Raw genomic sequence first — 15,030 nt, 5'->3', positions numbered from 1 at the left:
TGGTGCTTCCTCCTGTCTCAGAGGAAGCACCTCGTTCTCTCCAACATCTTAGGATGTTCCCAGCAATGGAGAGGGTAGACCCCAGTGCTCAACGGTTGGGTGATGTTTGCGCTTCCCAGCTTCATGGCATCTCCAGCTAATTCTCTCTCATGGATACTGAGCTCCATCTATACCTCCTAATGGCCCATCACTCTTCACTCCTGCAGCCACAGTGGAGAAGGATCTGCTGTGATCTCATGCACGTCAGTCCTGTAGGAGCTGCCAATTAAAATGTAGGCCCAATGAATACCACTGCCGTTAACTAGAAGAATGCACTGGGAGTTTGGTCATCTGCTCCCATCTTTACCCTGTTCATATCAGCACATGTTGGGTAACATGAAGACCTCCTGGGAAGGAAAAACTGTGAAAATTCCCCCTCCCCGTCTAGCCATATGGCCCTTCCCTGCTGTCCCTTACCATGGTTTTCTTGTCTGCTTTCTGAATTACATAACCGGTGATCTCTGAGTTGCCATTATCCCTTGGAGGCTGCCACTCAATCAATGCATTGAAGCCCCAAACCTCTTTCACTGTAACTCCCACTGGAGGGCCAGCTTTCTCTGTGAGAAGAAGAAGAAGAGAGAAACTAGGGTGAGGTGTGGAGGATGGAGCAGAGTGGCTACGAGAGAGAAGGGGATACAGAGTGGGGCAAAACAGGACTCCCGTACCCTCCTTATAGGGAGAGAGCTGAGAGGTTACAGAAAGGGAAATCTCCAGGGAATACACATGGGGGTGGAAGGGAGCTGGGCAGGACAGGACAGGACAGGACCCCTGTGACATCCTTATAGAGGGGCTGAGAGATACAGAGAGGGAAATCTCCAGGGAATACTTGCTGGGGAGGAAGGGGGGCTGGATAGTGCAGGACAGGATGGGACCCCTGTACATATAGAGAGAGGGACTGAGAAATACAGAACGGGAAATCTCCAGGGACTAGCTGCCCTTGTCCTCTCAGAATTTCCCTTTACCCCGGTTTGCATTCACACCTCCTCCCCACCACCACCACGTGGCCAACACTCACCCACCACTCTGATGTTCACGGTGGCCTCGTCCAACATATTCTCGATCTGCACAGAGAGCTGGTACTTTCCGGAATGTGACCGCTCGGCGGACCTGATGAACAGAATGGTGTCAGTATCTGCAGTCCTGATGTTGACCTGCTGAAGGTCCACTGGCTGCCCGTCCTTTGCCAGGTGACCTTTGGCCTCGGCTTCCCCTGCAGTTCAACAAATGCATGTGATGGCTTCTTATAGTTTCCCAAAACAAGCATGATGGGGGTATGGAAATATCCATGCAGCCCTGGGATGCAGGATGAGCTACACCTGTCCAAACCTTCTAAATGTATATCTCTGTTACATTTTCCACTTGCTAATTCTACATCAAATGTGTTGCATTCCACCACTTTGAATCTCCACTTGGCATTACCCTTTGGAATGAGTTTTTTTTTAGACAGAGAAGAGGACAATAACCCTCAGTTACAAGCTGGAATTAAAGCCACTTTGGCAAATAATAGTTGGAAAGTGGGGCTGTCCTTAATCCTTCCCCTTAGTCCCGTCTAAATGTTCCATATATTGTCCTAGAAGTGTAATGTGTGGCCAAACCTCCAGAAAGAGCCATTTGGAGATTTTTTTTCCCCCTTGCATGGGCAGTTTTGGGCATTGACTGATCCCCTGGTGCAAGTTCCAGAGAGGTCTCTAGGCCACCCCCAGTGCCTGTATCCTGTGATCCCCAAAGCCCAACCCTCGCTGCACGTTTTCAAGTCGGATGTCGCTGTTCCCTGCAATAGCCGATGCCTCAGCTGAAGCTTCAGGAGCTTGCTAAGTTAAATTTTTCCTCTTATCCTTACGAGGTTTTGCTTCACATGCGCGAGGATTCTTGACTGTGGCCCAATCCTTTGCACACCATAAATAGTGCCGGTATCTTGTTTACTACTCAGGTCTCTGGCTCCTTGAACAACAGACTAGGAAAGCCGATGGTGTCCAGCAGGTGACTAAGGGCAGTCCTGTACCTAGGCAGCCACATTTCCATGCACATTACGTGCATAAGCGTTTAGAATACTATAAGTGTCATGCGTTATGCACACACACACATTACTCGTAAGTGCAATCAGGCTGCTTAACTGCTATTCTGCAAATTCTGGTAATTTTACCCAGGCACATGAACTATGTGAAAGCTGTTAACAGTTTGCTTACACTACAACTGTTCTTTGCTACTCCACAGAAGCTGACACCCTATGCGGCTGCCTAGTCATTCTTAATAGTTACGCTGGTCCTGCCCTTGAACTCCCCCCCCCTCCCTCGAAGTCTTCCCATTTTCCCTGAGATGTCTCCAGCAGTGTGAGCTTCTTCCCAGCAGTGCCCTATGAGTGGTGTGGGGGACAGGGTCCCAGCAGTGTGAGCTTCCTCTTAGCAGTGCCCTGAGCAGTGTGGGGGAGAGAACCCCAGCAGTGCAAGCTTCCTCTCAGCAGTGCCTTGAGTAGTGTAGGGGAGGGGGCCCAGTAGTGTTCTGTCAGTGGTGTGGGGGGAGGGGGGCCTGGCAACATGAGCTTCCTCTCAGCAGTGCCCTGTGAGTGGGGGAGGGGCCCCAGCAGGGCGAGCTTCCTCTCAGCAGTGCCCTGTTAGAGCTTCCCATTACCTGGAACGGGATAAGGAGATTTATTTGCTCCCCAACTTTCCTGATGTAGGTTTGCCGGAGGTGCCGGGGCAGACGAATCTTGGGTTGTTCTGAAATTCAAAGTAGAGAAATAATAAAATAAGCGGAGACAGACGGACAGACACAGAATGAGCAAAGCATCAAGAGAGACCCCCACAGAACAAGAGAGGGAGATAGACCCAGAGAGTGTGAGAGAGCCAGATAGACAAGAGCGAGATAGGCAGATGGGGGTGTAGGGGATGGAGACAGACCGAGATGAAGCAGTGAGAGAGAGAGATGGATAGACAGAGGGATGGGAGAAGGTGCAATGGTAGAGGCACTCGCCAAGGATCTCTCGTATGGTCACGGGCTGGGCTAGGGAGACTGGTTCACTCTTCCCCGCGATATTCACTGTCCGTACGCGGAAAGTAATCTTCTGCCCTGTGGGTAACCCCTTCACAGTGTAGCCACAACGCTCCACCAGCTGGTCATTAGCCTGGATCCACTCATCGGCTGCACAAACAGAGACAGATAATGAGAGAGAAACAGGAAGACAGAGACAGAAAGAGAGAGAGAGAGAGATGTCAGGGGGAAATCCTCCCCCCCCCCCCTGCAAGTACCTCAGTATCTCAGCACTAGAACTAGGGTGATGTCAGGGGAAGATTCTGCCCTTCACCTCCCCGGGTATCTCATACTAAAACCAGGGCAATGGAGGAAATTCTGCTCCCCCACTTTCCCAAGCACTAGAGTGAGGGAGAGCTTGGTGTAAAATCAAGCGCCCTCCCCCCCCCCCCCCCCCCCCCCCCCGTGACCTCTCCAAGTAACTCAGAATTCGATGGAGAATATCTGAACTTGTTTCTTGCCATGGAGATGAGGTCGGGACGTGGACAGGCTGTGGAAATAGAGTTTCAAGCCCAATGTGTCTGGCACTTCCACAGGGGAAGCTGCTGTGGATAGGGGGTGGTATCTGTCAGCATTAGCCTAACTGAGGCTTTAGGGCCTACTGTGTGTCAGCCAAAGACCTCTGGGACAGCAGCTCGGACATTCCCTCTTCCCCTCCTAGTCTGATCCCTGGGAACGTCAGTGTAAGACAGAACGCCCAAGCAATAAAACAAACCAGAACCAACACTCAGGAAAAAGAATAGAAATAAACTACTGTCTCCATAAACTGTGCCTTTACAGGAATTCACACCCCATTGGTAAAACTAACCAAATTATACCACAGGCCTGGGAAAAGAATTCAAGCCAAAGCTGACCTCTGGGGCTTTAGGGCATCGTTTCAGTTTCTTAGGGGGTCTCCAGATGGGTAAGTACACTTTCTTGTTGTCATTTTGTACACTAGGCGTACTGTTTGCTGCTTAGACAGGGTGAGATTATATCATCAAGAGTCCCTGTCCTTGTAGATGTGGATTACAGACAGGGGGAGACAGAAAAATCAACAGACTTTGTGAACCTCTTAAAAGTTTGGATGACACTTATTCTGGTGAAAAGTCTCTGTATTGAGACTAGCTAGTGAAAAGCTCCAGTGATACCTTTGCAGTGTGGGTTTAGTCAAGATGAGGTTTTCATAGTCAAAGGGCACTGTAACAGGGGCGTATCTGGAATCCGGCGGTAGGGGGGGCCAGAGCCAGAGAGGGGGGGCACATTTTTCGCAGCGACGTCAGACGCTGAACTGGATTCAACCAATCAGCACTGCAGCGTTACTTCCTTGAAGCACATGGCCACGGAGGAAGACGAAATATGGAGATTGCGGGTCGGACCTCGGCTGGCGGGGTGTTGGGGCCCCCCCGCCAGCAAAAGTAAGCAGCGGGGGAGGGTTGACGGCGGGGGAGGGGGCCAGGGCGAAATCTGCGGGGGCCCAGGCCCCTGTGGCCCCACGCAGATACGCCCCTGCTCTGTAATAATCCTTGATTTTGTTTTTGTTTTTACCTAGTGATGTTACATGTGGTGGCTTCATCTTCTGATATGTATTTATAGGCTTGTTAAAGTGGATTAAAAGTCACAATAATTGTGTCTAGTGTTTGAGCTGTTAAGAAAAGACTGATGCATTTTCCAACTTTGTTTTGCAAGTGGTACGTGGTGAAAACAGTCCCTAATTTAATACAGCACACATCTTTCCCTGGTAACCCAACTTAATGTACTGTCACTATAAACTTTTTATTTCTTATTTTTTGGATCAGTATGTATCTGGTGAAGGCATGCTCAGGGTTTGCTGGAACTGATTCTCTGACTAACTTTAATCCTCTAACAACCCTCTCGCTGAATATATTTCAGTTCTAAACCCCCATGCTGTTAAAGGTGGGTACAGCCAAGCTGACCTCTGGAGTCATAACAGACAGTATCTTGCTGGCATGAGTCGCTTTCAGTATCCCTTTTGCCTTTTGGGCTTGCTTACTGGCAGATTAATTCATGATGCCCTCCCACCCCCTCCGCTTTTCTTGGTCAGCCGTTGTGATAGCTGTGACTGCGACATACCCTTAACAGAGAAAAGCTAGCAGACCTTGTTCACTGCTGCTACTTACTATTTTAGCATGAATAAAACATGGTCTGTACTCACATCCCTCCACGCAGTACTCAATAAGATAACCGTCAATGCCTCCGGCTCCGATGCGGTCTGGGGGTCTCCACTTAAGGGTGCAGGTGGTATCGGTAACATCATCCACTACTAGGTGCTGGGGTGCACTAGTGGGGGCTGTAAGACAAAATGCCATGAACAGAGACCTACCCCTCAGTAGTGAGGCTTCTACTCGACACCCACCACCTCCCTACTTCTCCAACCCCGAGGATCCCACCCACACCCACCACCTCCCTCCCTACTTCTTCAACACCAAGGATCTCACCCAACACACCTACAGCCTCCTATATCTGTAGCAGAGAGGATTTTACCAAACACATTAGAGCCTCACCACATTTCCAAAAGAAAAGATCTTACCCAACAAACCCGGTCTCCCCACGTTCCCAACAGAGAGGATCTTACCCAACACATCTATAGCCTCACCACATCCCCGACAGAGAGGATTCCGCTCCATTCCTACAGCTTTTTCACATCTTCAAATGAGAGGTGCCCACCCATCACCCACAGCCTCACCACATCTCTAACAGAGAGGGTCCCACTCCACACCCGCTGTCTCCTTATATCTCAAACAGAGATACTCCTGCCCTGAAGTTCTCAGTCTCCCTACATCTTCTGGACTTTCCCAGGCCCAGAGGAGACTGCCGTACTTTGATATTTCATGGCAACAAAATGGTTTCTGAGTGGGGGTTACACTGATACACCATGACCATCCTTCCCTGTTGTCACTTACGGACTTCTACTGTTACTTTCTCCACCCCAACTCTAAATGATTTCTTCCAGAGTGAGGGACATGTGATGTGGAGACCTCATCTGGTTCCACTAGTGACCAGATCCTTGATCTGATGGTTCTGGGTGTGCCCACTCCCACTCAGTAACTAGCAAAAGAGTTCCACTGCCCCCCTCCCCAAATGCATCCATCATGTAGTCTATTTCTGGCAGCTGCCCTAACTCACCAATTGGCATGAAGGGCTTGGACGTCTGGCCATGCTGAGAAATGCCAATAGCATTGACAGCAAATACTCGAATCTCATACATAATCCTTCAATCATCTTTGTGGATTCGTACGTTGTCTCCGGGATAGACCTCAAGTTCATTTTCATCCATCGATGGCTGCCCTTCTTCTTCCTCTCTATCAGATTAACCTGTGGAAGAGAAGGAAGGAAGTTATCTCTCTTATCTAAGCCTTTCCACCCTACCCTTAACCCATTGACTCAGTTTATCAATGCCTTTCAGGAGCTGGCATAACCTGGCACACTCAGATGCTCCACTGATGAACAATTTGATGAGTCAAACTGCTTTATAAGTGAGTAGTGAAGGTTTCTTGACTGGAAGCACAGTGAGATTCTCTCTGTGGTCTGTCCCCTTGCTGTCTCTACAGAAAACACCATCTGGCAAATCAGAGGAGTGAGGTCCTATGGGATAAGCTTACCTGTTACTGGCCGTCCACCATCATATTTTGGCAGGTCCCAGACAACATTGGCCCAGTCCTCACCAATGCTGGTGATGCGCACAGCCTCGGGGGGATCAGGAACATCTGAAATGTAATGGGAAAAAAAGGTGAGGAACTTCTTTTGGGTAATAGTCACTCCTTGGTGAGCTCCACAGATCTGCCTTCACCTGCTGCTCCATCATACCGAGTATTAAGGTCTCCATTTAGAGTTTGGGAGGGTCTCTAGATCCAGTTCTCCAAACTGCAACATATTAAGATTTGTGTAGAACCCTACTGACCCTTTCACACTTACCCACAACTTTGACGATGATAGTAGCTTTGTCTTCTCCGACAGGGTTGGTCACCACGATATTGTAACTCCCTTCATCTGATCTTATTGCTCCCTCGATTATAAAACTGCTCAACTCCTTCTTGAGCTCCACCCGCACCCGACCCTCAATGTCTGTAAATTCCTGGCAGAGGAAGGGAGAATGAGATGAGATGGAAGGAGATGTGAGGTCTTCCTACAGAGTGTACTGACAGAGGAGCATCATGGGAGTAGCGGGAATGAAGAATGGGGTTGCATTGGGGTAGGGATGAAGGACTTGAAGAGCCTCATTGGAAGGGATAGAGTGGAGGAGCATGAGGGACGAGGAGCAGGAGAGCATTGGACAGGGAGTGAGAAGTGGACAGCCATGAGGGACAAGGGCTGCAGCCTACCTTACTGTCCTTAAACCACTGGACAGTGGGAGCAGGTTCTCCGGAGATGGGAACATCTAGACGCAACTTGTTGCCAGCTACCACCACAATGGTATTGACGTGACTGCTGCCTGAGCAGTCCAGATGGATTTTTGGAGGCTCTAGATTTTAGGAGATGGAGTGAAGGTGGAAAATTTAGAATTTGTTGATCAAAGATATGGGAGTAGTCTACAGCCTGAATTCTTAGAGGAGGCCCTCAGCAACTGTTCACTGTTCTTCTTCACCCCACCCCACCACACGGAAAAATATCACACCCAAGCTCCCACTCAGACACAGTGTTGGGAAAGACCTCCTGTCGAAGGTATGGTCTTGAGAGAGTTTCTGACCAGGCTACAGTCTCAGGAGAGAGCCCCTGCCCCAGATATGATCTCAGGAGTCAGTTCCTGCCTGTGGTGACAAGACAGAGCTCCAGTCTGTAGCTCAGGGCCACATCTGCTGATAGTGAAGATTTCGTCACAGGATTTTCTTTACAGACTGTAGTCTTTATTCAATAGAGAGCAAGAAGTTTCTTTGGAGACAGGCTCTGTATGTCTCTTTACATTCATACTTCTCTGTGGCTCAAGCTTTGGAGAAGGTCATTTGGTAGGTGATGACCAGGGTAGGTCTCATTCCATAGCCACTGACTGCACCCAAAATATACCTTAGAGCCCCTTAACTCGCTGAAGCCAAAACACAGTTACAGTATTGAAATCCTGGGATGGACACGGGGGTTTTCAGATGTGGGGGGGAAAGCCTGACAGAGGGAACAGACCTTGGTGCTGTCTCAACTCCAGTGCTCCATAAGGATTTATTTGTTTCCTGAAATACCATGCAGTGAGGGGGAAAGGTGAAATGAAAAGCAACATGGACTAGTTTCTCACCTTGACGGGGGACATAGTCAATTTTAACCTCTGCAGAAAGGAGAGAAACAAAGTGAGTGTTAGATATTTACCCAAACAGAAAAAGAATGAGTACTACAATTTACAGAACAAAAATGCAAATGGCAGAATTGGTTTTACACACAGTTAAGAATGTTGAACACAGTGGAATTGGTTCTAGGTACAGTGAACTGCACTGGGATTGGTTCTAGGTACAGTGACGTGCAGTGGGATTGGTTCTAGATGCAGTGACATGCAGTGGGGTTGGTTCTAGTCACAGTGAAGTACAGTGTGGGATTGGTTCTAGGTACATTGAGGTACAGTGGGATCAGTTCTAGGCACAGTAAGATACAGTTACATTGGTTCTAGGTACAGTGAGGTGCAGTGGAATCAGTTCTAGGCACAGTAAGGTATATTGAGATTGGTTCTAGGCACAGTGAAGTGCAGCGGGATTGGTTCTAGGTACAGTGAGGTGCGGTGGGATTGGTTCTAGATGCAGTGAGGTTGGTTCTAGTCACAGTGAGGTACAGTGGGATTGGTTCCAGTCACAGTGAAGTGCAGCGGGATTGGTTCCAGCCATGATGAGGCACCATGGGATTTGGAGTAGGTGTAGCAAGGTATAATGGGATTGGATCTAGGTGTGATGAACTTTGGCAGAATTGGTTCCAAGTCTGATGAGATACTTACCCAGGAAGTTGAGTTTGGCAGACAGAGACAGTGCGTAGCCATCAGGGATAAATGTGTAGTCCGCTTCATCATCGGGTCTCACGTCATCGATCACCAGCATGTGAATCCTACAGCAAAGCCCATGACAGTGTCATTGAAAAAACCCAGAATCTGACATCTGCATTCAACATGTCTCAGGCGGTGTGAGCTACCTCCCAGCAGTGCCCTGCCAGTGTTGGGGGAGAGGAGTCCCCAGCAATGTATAGTGAGGTGTGCTGGTTGCCTTGTACCTGCCCTTGTGAGTCATCGTGATCCTTTTGCTGGGTTTGATCTCTATGCCGTTCCTGTACCATTTGCCGGTCACTTTCTCATCGGACACTTCACACTTAAACACGGCCCTTTCTGCGGCCTTCACTGTCAGGTCAGCGATGTCCTGCAACACTTCCAGCTGTTTCTCTGCAGGTAGAAAAGGTGAGGGAGGAAGATGGAGGGAGGGGGAAAGAGACAGGTGGTGAGAGGGGGGACAGGGTGAGAGGCAGAGAAGGGAAAGAGGAGAGAGAGGGGAAGAGGGACAGAAAGGGGGAAACAGATATAAAGAGCAGAGAGAGAGAGAGAGAGAGCAGGGCAGACAGTCAAGGAGGCAAGAGGGACAGAAGGGCATAAGGAGAGACACAGCAGGGCAGGAGACAGGTGGGGGAGCCAGGAAGAGAAAAAAGTTGAAAATGACCTGTTCTGGGCCTGATTCTCCCAGCTGGACTTTACTGCATCAGGAGAGGTTTTCGGCTTGACATTAACACATGCAGACATGTGAAATACACATATGTAATTGTAGCCATTGTGAGTGCCATGGTGTGAAGGTTCACTTGATCCACCGATATCCTTAATACTCCTGCACAGTGCCCCCTTTCATGTATTTTAGGCTGAAGAAGATCTCCAACCCCGGTGTGTGTGACCTACCTTCCACCACTACGTCTGCTTCACACTCTCCGCCATTGGTCATCACTTTGTAGCGTCCGCTGTCCTCCAGGGTGGCTTCGTTAATGATCAAGATGTGTCTCTTACCGTCCTTCTTGAACCGGTATTTGAAGGTTTCCTCCCGAGTTAGTTCTACACCATCTTTCATCCTGGGGGGGGGGGGGGGCGGGGGGAGGATTAGAAACAGAAGGGCGGAGAGTGGTTCACGTTAAACAAAGGCTGGATGTGTCGAACAATACATTACTGAATACCACATTTTCATGTATTTTCACAGAGACACCACACTACAGCGGTCAAAACCCAGAGGAACCGTGACCATGGGGTGCAACACTCACCACATAACGTGCGCTCCCTCTTCTGACACGATCACCTCCATTTCTAGCCTGTCTCCCACAAACACCTGCTGATCATCCAGGGGTTTCTCAATCACGACAGGCGGCTCTGGGGGAGACAGAGAGGGTCACTCATGCAGCTGACCACCCCTGGCCCCCTTTCTGTTCCCTCCCTCTGGACGGTGGCATTGGGCAGTCCCTCAGCACCCCCTTCCCCTTCCAAACCTCCTTGCCTACCTCTCACGAAGAGCTCAGTGTTACATTTTTCATCTGCACACTGACATTCATATGCAGCGTCGTCCGCCAGGGTACATTTATTAATGGTTAAGATACGCTTCAGGCCCACGTTCTCAAAGATGAACCTGAGAGGGGTTAAAGAGCAGAGCAGTGGAGAGAGAGAGAGGAAGAAAAGCAAACCCTAAACTTAATTAATTCACTGGATCCTCACCAGCACACACTCACCAGACACCGCGATGGAGTCTCACTCATTGCATCTATCTCTGACCCCAGTCATTCCAACACAATATTTCTCTTACCTGGCACTGGGCTTGATCTCCTGTCCATTTCTGAACCATTTCACATGGGCATCTGGGTTACTAATCTCCACGGACATCTTAATCTTTTGACCTTTGTCCACTTGGTAGCAGGTATCTAATCTCTTAGTGAAGGCTGTGGGGGGAAACGGCAGTGCACATATCAATCCTGTGTCACCTCTCCCCTCGCACCCCCTTCCTCTTCCAGCTACCATCAATATGAAACTGGTGACCACCCCTAACAGTTAGCTTAGGGTCCCAATTTTTAACATATATTGGCTCTTTCCGTCAGTAGCCCCTTGTACTGCAGGAGTAATTAGACTACTTAACACTTGGTGCTAATGAAAAGCCTGTGAGGCAGGGGCATACACAGATGACCAATTTTGAGTGGGCTTGGAATTTGTCTCCCCTTCCTCCCCGGCTCCACTCTCCACCCATTCCCATCTGCCCGCCTGCCATTGTAAAATATTAAATACCTGAGATGGTAGGGATCCCCAAACCCCAGCAGCTGAAAATTTCCTCCTCTTCGGGCAGCCAATGCTGTGCTAAACGGCAGCTGGCAGCATTTGTCTTGAGCTGCCGCCAGCAGGCTATGCATGCATGAACACTGAGCACATGCAGCGTCAGCTCGAGGCAAGTGCTGCTGGCTGCCCAAGGAGGAGGCAATCTTCAGCTGGCAAGGTTTAGGGATCCCGGTCAGCCACAGTAACAGTGCCACAATTTTGGGTGGGCCTGAGTGTAAGATTTCTGCTTCCTACAAGCATGACTGGGGCTACCAAGTGTGGTCTCTGCCTTTTAGAGACCCACCAACCATACTTCTGGCACTTAATCTTACCCCCCCCCCCCCCCCCCCCCCGTCTTCACATTGAACTTGAGGTGAATGAAACAGAAATAGTTGGCTAAACAAGGGCCATGTTAATCACAAGGAAGATGGTGGCCAGTGTTAGCACGTGCTGGGAATGGCCAGATCGGGCAACTTACTTTGTCCCTGTCTTAGTACCTAAGAAATCTCATCATAGGTATGCAAACCCTGTCAAGGTTCCAGCCATTCAATCCCTTTCGTGGCTCTCTCTCCCCCCATGGGAATGATATTTCTACAGACTTTCTGGTGCCCTGAAAGTGTCCTTCCTGCCCACTCACCGTCGCTCTTCTTCACCACAACCTTGACCTTCTTGAGTCGCTTTAGCATGCCCCGGAGGTCAGTAACACCATACTGGAAGGCGATGCGCTCGAACTCGCTGGGTTTGGCATTCTTCAGCATCTCCCAGACATCTGGGGGGATCCCTTCAATTCCTTCCTCCTCCTTTTTCTTCTTCTCCACCTCTCTGCAGTAAGGAAGAGGCAGAGGCATACTTTCGAAACGGTGCACACGAGAAAAGATGAAATGTTGTTGGGGAGTTTTTTCTGCTTGTTTTTGTTCGTCAATGGCATGAAATTACTTGGCGAAGGCAAAAAAGGAGGTAAAAAATCCTCACGACACCGTGAAGATGAAACAAAAAAGTGAGGAGAATGGATGAGGATACCAACTGTTTTATATTTATTCACTTAAAAAATTCACTTAAAAAATTACATGTGCATAAACAGCGACCCGACACGGCCGTGTTTCGGCACAATGGCCTGCTTCAGGGGTCTTTATAACCTTGAATGATGTAGTTTAGAATGTTTGTTCCAAGGGAAATAACAGGAAACAAATCTCTCTGGTCTCCTCTCTTCAAAAATAATATATATGAGATATATATATTTTTTTAAAACGAGCATCTAAATACTCCTCTCCTAAGAGTTATCGGCAAATTGTGAAAAAGCTTTTTCACAATTTGCCGATAACTCTTAGGAGAGGAGTATTTAGATGCTCGTTTTTAAAAAAATATATATATCTCATATATATTATTTTTGAAGAGAGGAGACCAGAGAGATTTGTTTCCTGTTATTTCCCTTGGAACAAACATTCTAAACTACATCATTCAAGGTTATAAAGACCCCTGAAGCAGGCCATTGTGCCGAAACACGGCCGTGTCGGGTCGCTGTTTATGCACATGTAATTTTTTAAGTGAATTTTTTAAGTGAATAAATATAAAACAGTTGGTATCCTCATCCATTCTCCTCACTTTTTTGTTTCATCAATGAAATTACTTGGGAAATGTCCATTTCCTACATCCTCTCAAATGAATGCACATCCCTAACGGTGACTACTGACCAGCATCTAAGATACAGCAAATCAGTCTGATCTCTTCACCAATTCTGAAGAGAATGAAGGACTTTAATCAAAGTGACTGAACTCTTGGCCATATGGCAACGTCTCACTGAGGCCATGGCTGTGACGGCAGCGGGGAAACAGAGCTGCTATTCTCATCTGATCTGTAACTGAAGAAGCTGCACGATCCCTCAACCCATTGGCGACTTCGGGCTGTAAAATGTAGTCAGGAACCTACTCACCCGGTTGATAACCCTACACAAAGGGGTTGATACCCACCTTTTCTTCAGTAAAGCACTGAAATCCAGTTCTCCAGCCGTTTCATCCTTGGCTTCTGCCCTGAAATGAGCAGAGAGAAGAGTGTCAGGCAGGTGTCACTAGAGGAAATGGTGTAGAAGCACTGTCTGTAGAGGAGCTTGAAAGAGTCTGAGCCTCTCCCAGCAGGATGAACTATTGAAAATGGTGTAGGAGTGCTGAGTATGGGGAGAGCTCACAGCTCCTGCTGTCCCAGCTTCTCCCAGTAGAAGGTGCTGTAGGGAGTCATTGATCATGAATGGACGTTGGTTGGGGAGAAGTAGATAGGATACTTGGTGCTCACGTTCGTTTGAAACTGTCTAAAATGCCTCCTTTCTCCTCTGTTATTGTTCCTGGAAAGGAAGCAGAGAAACCCCTTTCATTAAACATGTTCGTGTAACTCCTTTCAAAGCCATAACAGGACTCTGTAAGCCATATTGAGCCTGCAAATAGGTGGGGAAATGTGGGATACAAATGCAATAAATAAATAAATAAGGATTATGTGTGTCCTGGTAAGTGCACAGAGGAGAGGAGGGGAACTGAAATTCTGGGAGTGGAGGAGTCGCTGTCCATGGTAGAAGTGGAGAGACGACCACTGAGTCTGAGCTAGAACAACTCAGCTACAGAGAAGATATAAAGACCCCCCCCCCCCCCCGAGCTTCCACTTAACTCCAGATAGGATATAGGTTTCCCAAGCTTCCCTGGGGTACTTCCCCCCCCATTTGAGTCCCAACCCCAGCCTATTTCCAGATGAGATATAGAGAAACCCCCCCCCCCCATCCCTTCAGATAGATACCAGGACTCCCTCCCCTCCCCTCTCCCTACCTGTTCTCTCCTCTCCCCTCCTTTCTTCCCTCCTCTCCTCTCCTCCCTCCCCAGACCCCAGCTTACCGTGAACATCAATTCTAAAGTTAGAGCTGTCATATTTGTCCTTGGCTGACACTTCACATCTGTAGCCACCAGAGTCCCCTAGCACTGCCTTGCTGATCTTCATCTCATAGGTGTATATCTGTGGGGAGAAGGGTGGGGGCAATGATTGAGACCTGGAATGCTTCATCTTTGCAGGGATGTCATGGATCCTAGTGGCGGTATTAGCCTGTGTCTGTATATCTGATGAGTCCTTAACAGTTGTACTTAGGCTTAAGGAAACATTTTGCTAAATTGTTCCTCTCTATTGTCTTTGTACTGTTCAGCTGTGATAAGGAAATAATTTTTTTTAGTCACCTGCTTCCAGACCTGCTGGCTTGAGAAGCAAGAGATGTTTTTGCCTTCCCTGAACCTCCCTGTAGAGGGCGCTGCAGAGCTTCTCTCCTCGTGCCTCTGTGTCTCTCAGGGAGAAGGGCAGAATCTGCCCTAGTGTCTCATACCTTCTTTTCCTTATCGTACGTTTCGTTGAACTGGAAGCGGGCTCCACTCTTGATCCCCAGTTCTAACCACTTCCCCTTGAACCATTTCATGGTGGGCTTCACAGTCAGCTGGCTGGTGTCCACCTGCGCATGGAGGATGATGTCATTTCCTGAACAGAAAGAAAAGAGCTGTGAACCTTTCACTGAGCTATGAAGCCCCCTCACAATCTCCTACCCAGACCCATGCCTGATCCATCTGTACCACTTTCCACTCCCCATGTCCTGCACAGAGCTAGCCCTGAGCCACAACAAGCCACATCATCTCCCCTTTCCAACTACGTCACAGAACCAAGCTAACTCTGAGTCATGTAGACACCTCTCCCTCCCTTTTTCTGCACAGAACTATCCC

General features: G+C 48.7%; 2 protein-coding genes across 2 annotated transcripts in view; one reads left to right on the top strand and one right to left on the bottom strand.

The window, feature by feature from the left end:
• The window catches only part of DKKL1 (dickkopf like acrosomal protein 1), a 99,431-nt gene that overhangs the window by 35,276 nt on the left and 49,125 nt on the right, over positions 1-15,030 (top strand). The gene's annotated exons all lie outside the window — the stretch shown is intronic.
• The window catches only part of LOC115466601 (myosin-binding protein C, fast-type-like), a 30,861-nt gene that overhangs the window by 3,192 nt on the left and 12,639 nt on the right, over positions 1-15,030 (bottom strand). The window contains 23 exon segments of the mRNA XM_030197947.1: positions 457-596; positions 1,055-1,222; positions 1,225-1,249; positions 2,668-2,756; positions 3,010-3,177; positions 5,222-5,356; positions 6,193-6,276; positions 6,279-6,379; positions 6,668-6,773; positions 6,982-7,141; positions 7,389-7,528; positions 8,288-8,317; positions 8,972-9,078; positions 9,241-9,406; positions 9,908-10,074; positions 10,261-10,366; positions 10,495-10,619; positions 10,794-10,926; positions 11,931-12,115; positions 13,261-13,320; positions 13,580-13,628; positions 14,167-14,284; positions 14,643-14,791. Of these exon segments, the coding sequence (XP_030053807.1) occupies positions 457-596; positions 1,055-1,222; positions 1,225-1,249; positions 2,668-2,756; positions 3,010-3,177; positions 5,222-5,356; positions 6,193-6,276; positions 6,279-6,379; positions 6,668-6,773; positions 6,982-7,141; positions 7,389-7,528; positions 8,288-8,317; positions 8,972-9,078; positions 9,241-9,406; positions 9,908-10,074; positions 10,261-10,366; positions 10,495-10,619; positions 10,794-10,926; positions 11,931-12,115; positions 13,261-13,320; positions 13,580-13,628; positions 14,167-14,284; positions 14,643-14,791 (2,711 nt within the window).

The sequence above is a fragment of the Microcaecilia unicolor genome, chromosome 3 (genome assembly GCF_901765095.1).
Source record: "Microcaecilia unicolor chromosome 3, aMicUni1.1, whole genome shotgun sequence".
NCBI lineage: Eukaryota > Metazoa > Chordata > Amphibia > Gymnophiona > Siphonopidae > Microcaecilia > Microcaecilia unicolor.
The sequence above is the reverse complement of the archived record's forward strand: the minus strand, read 5'-3'. Positions and strand labels throughout refer to the sequence as shown.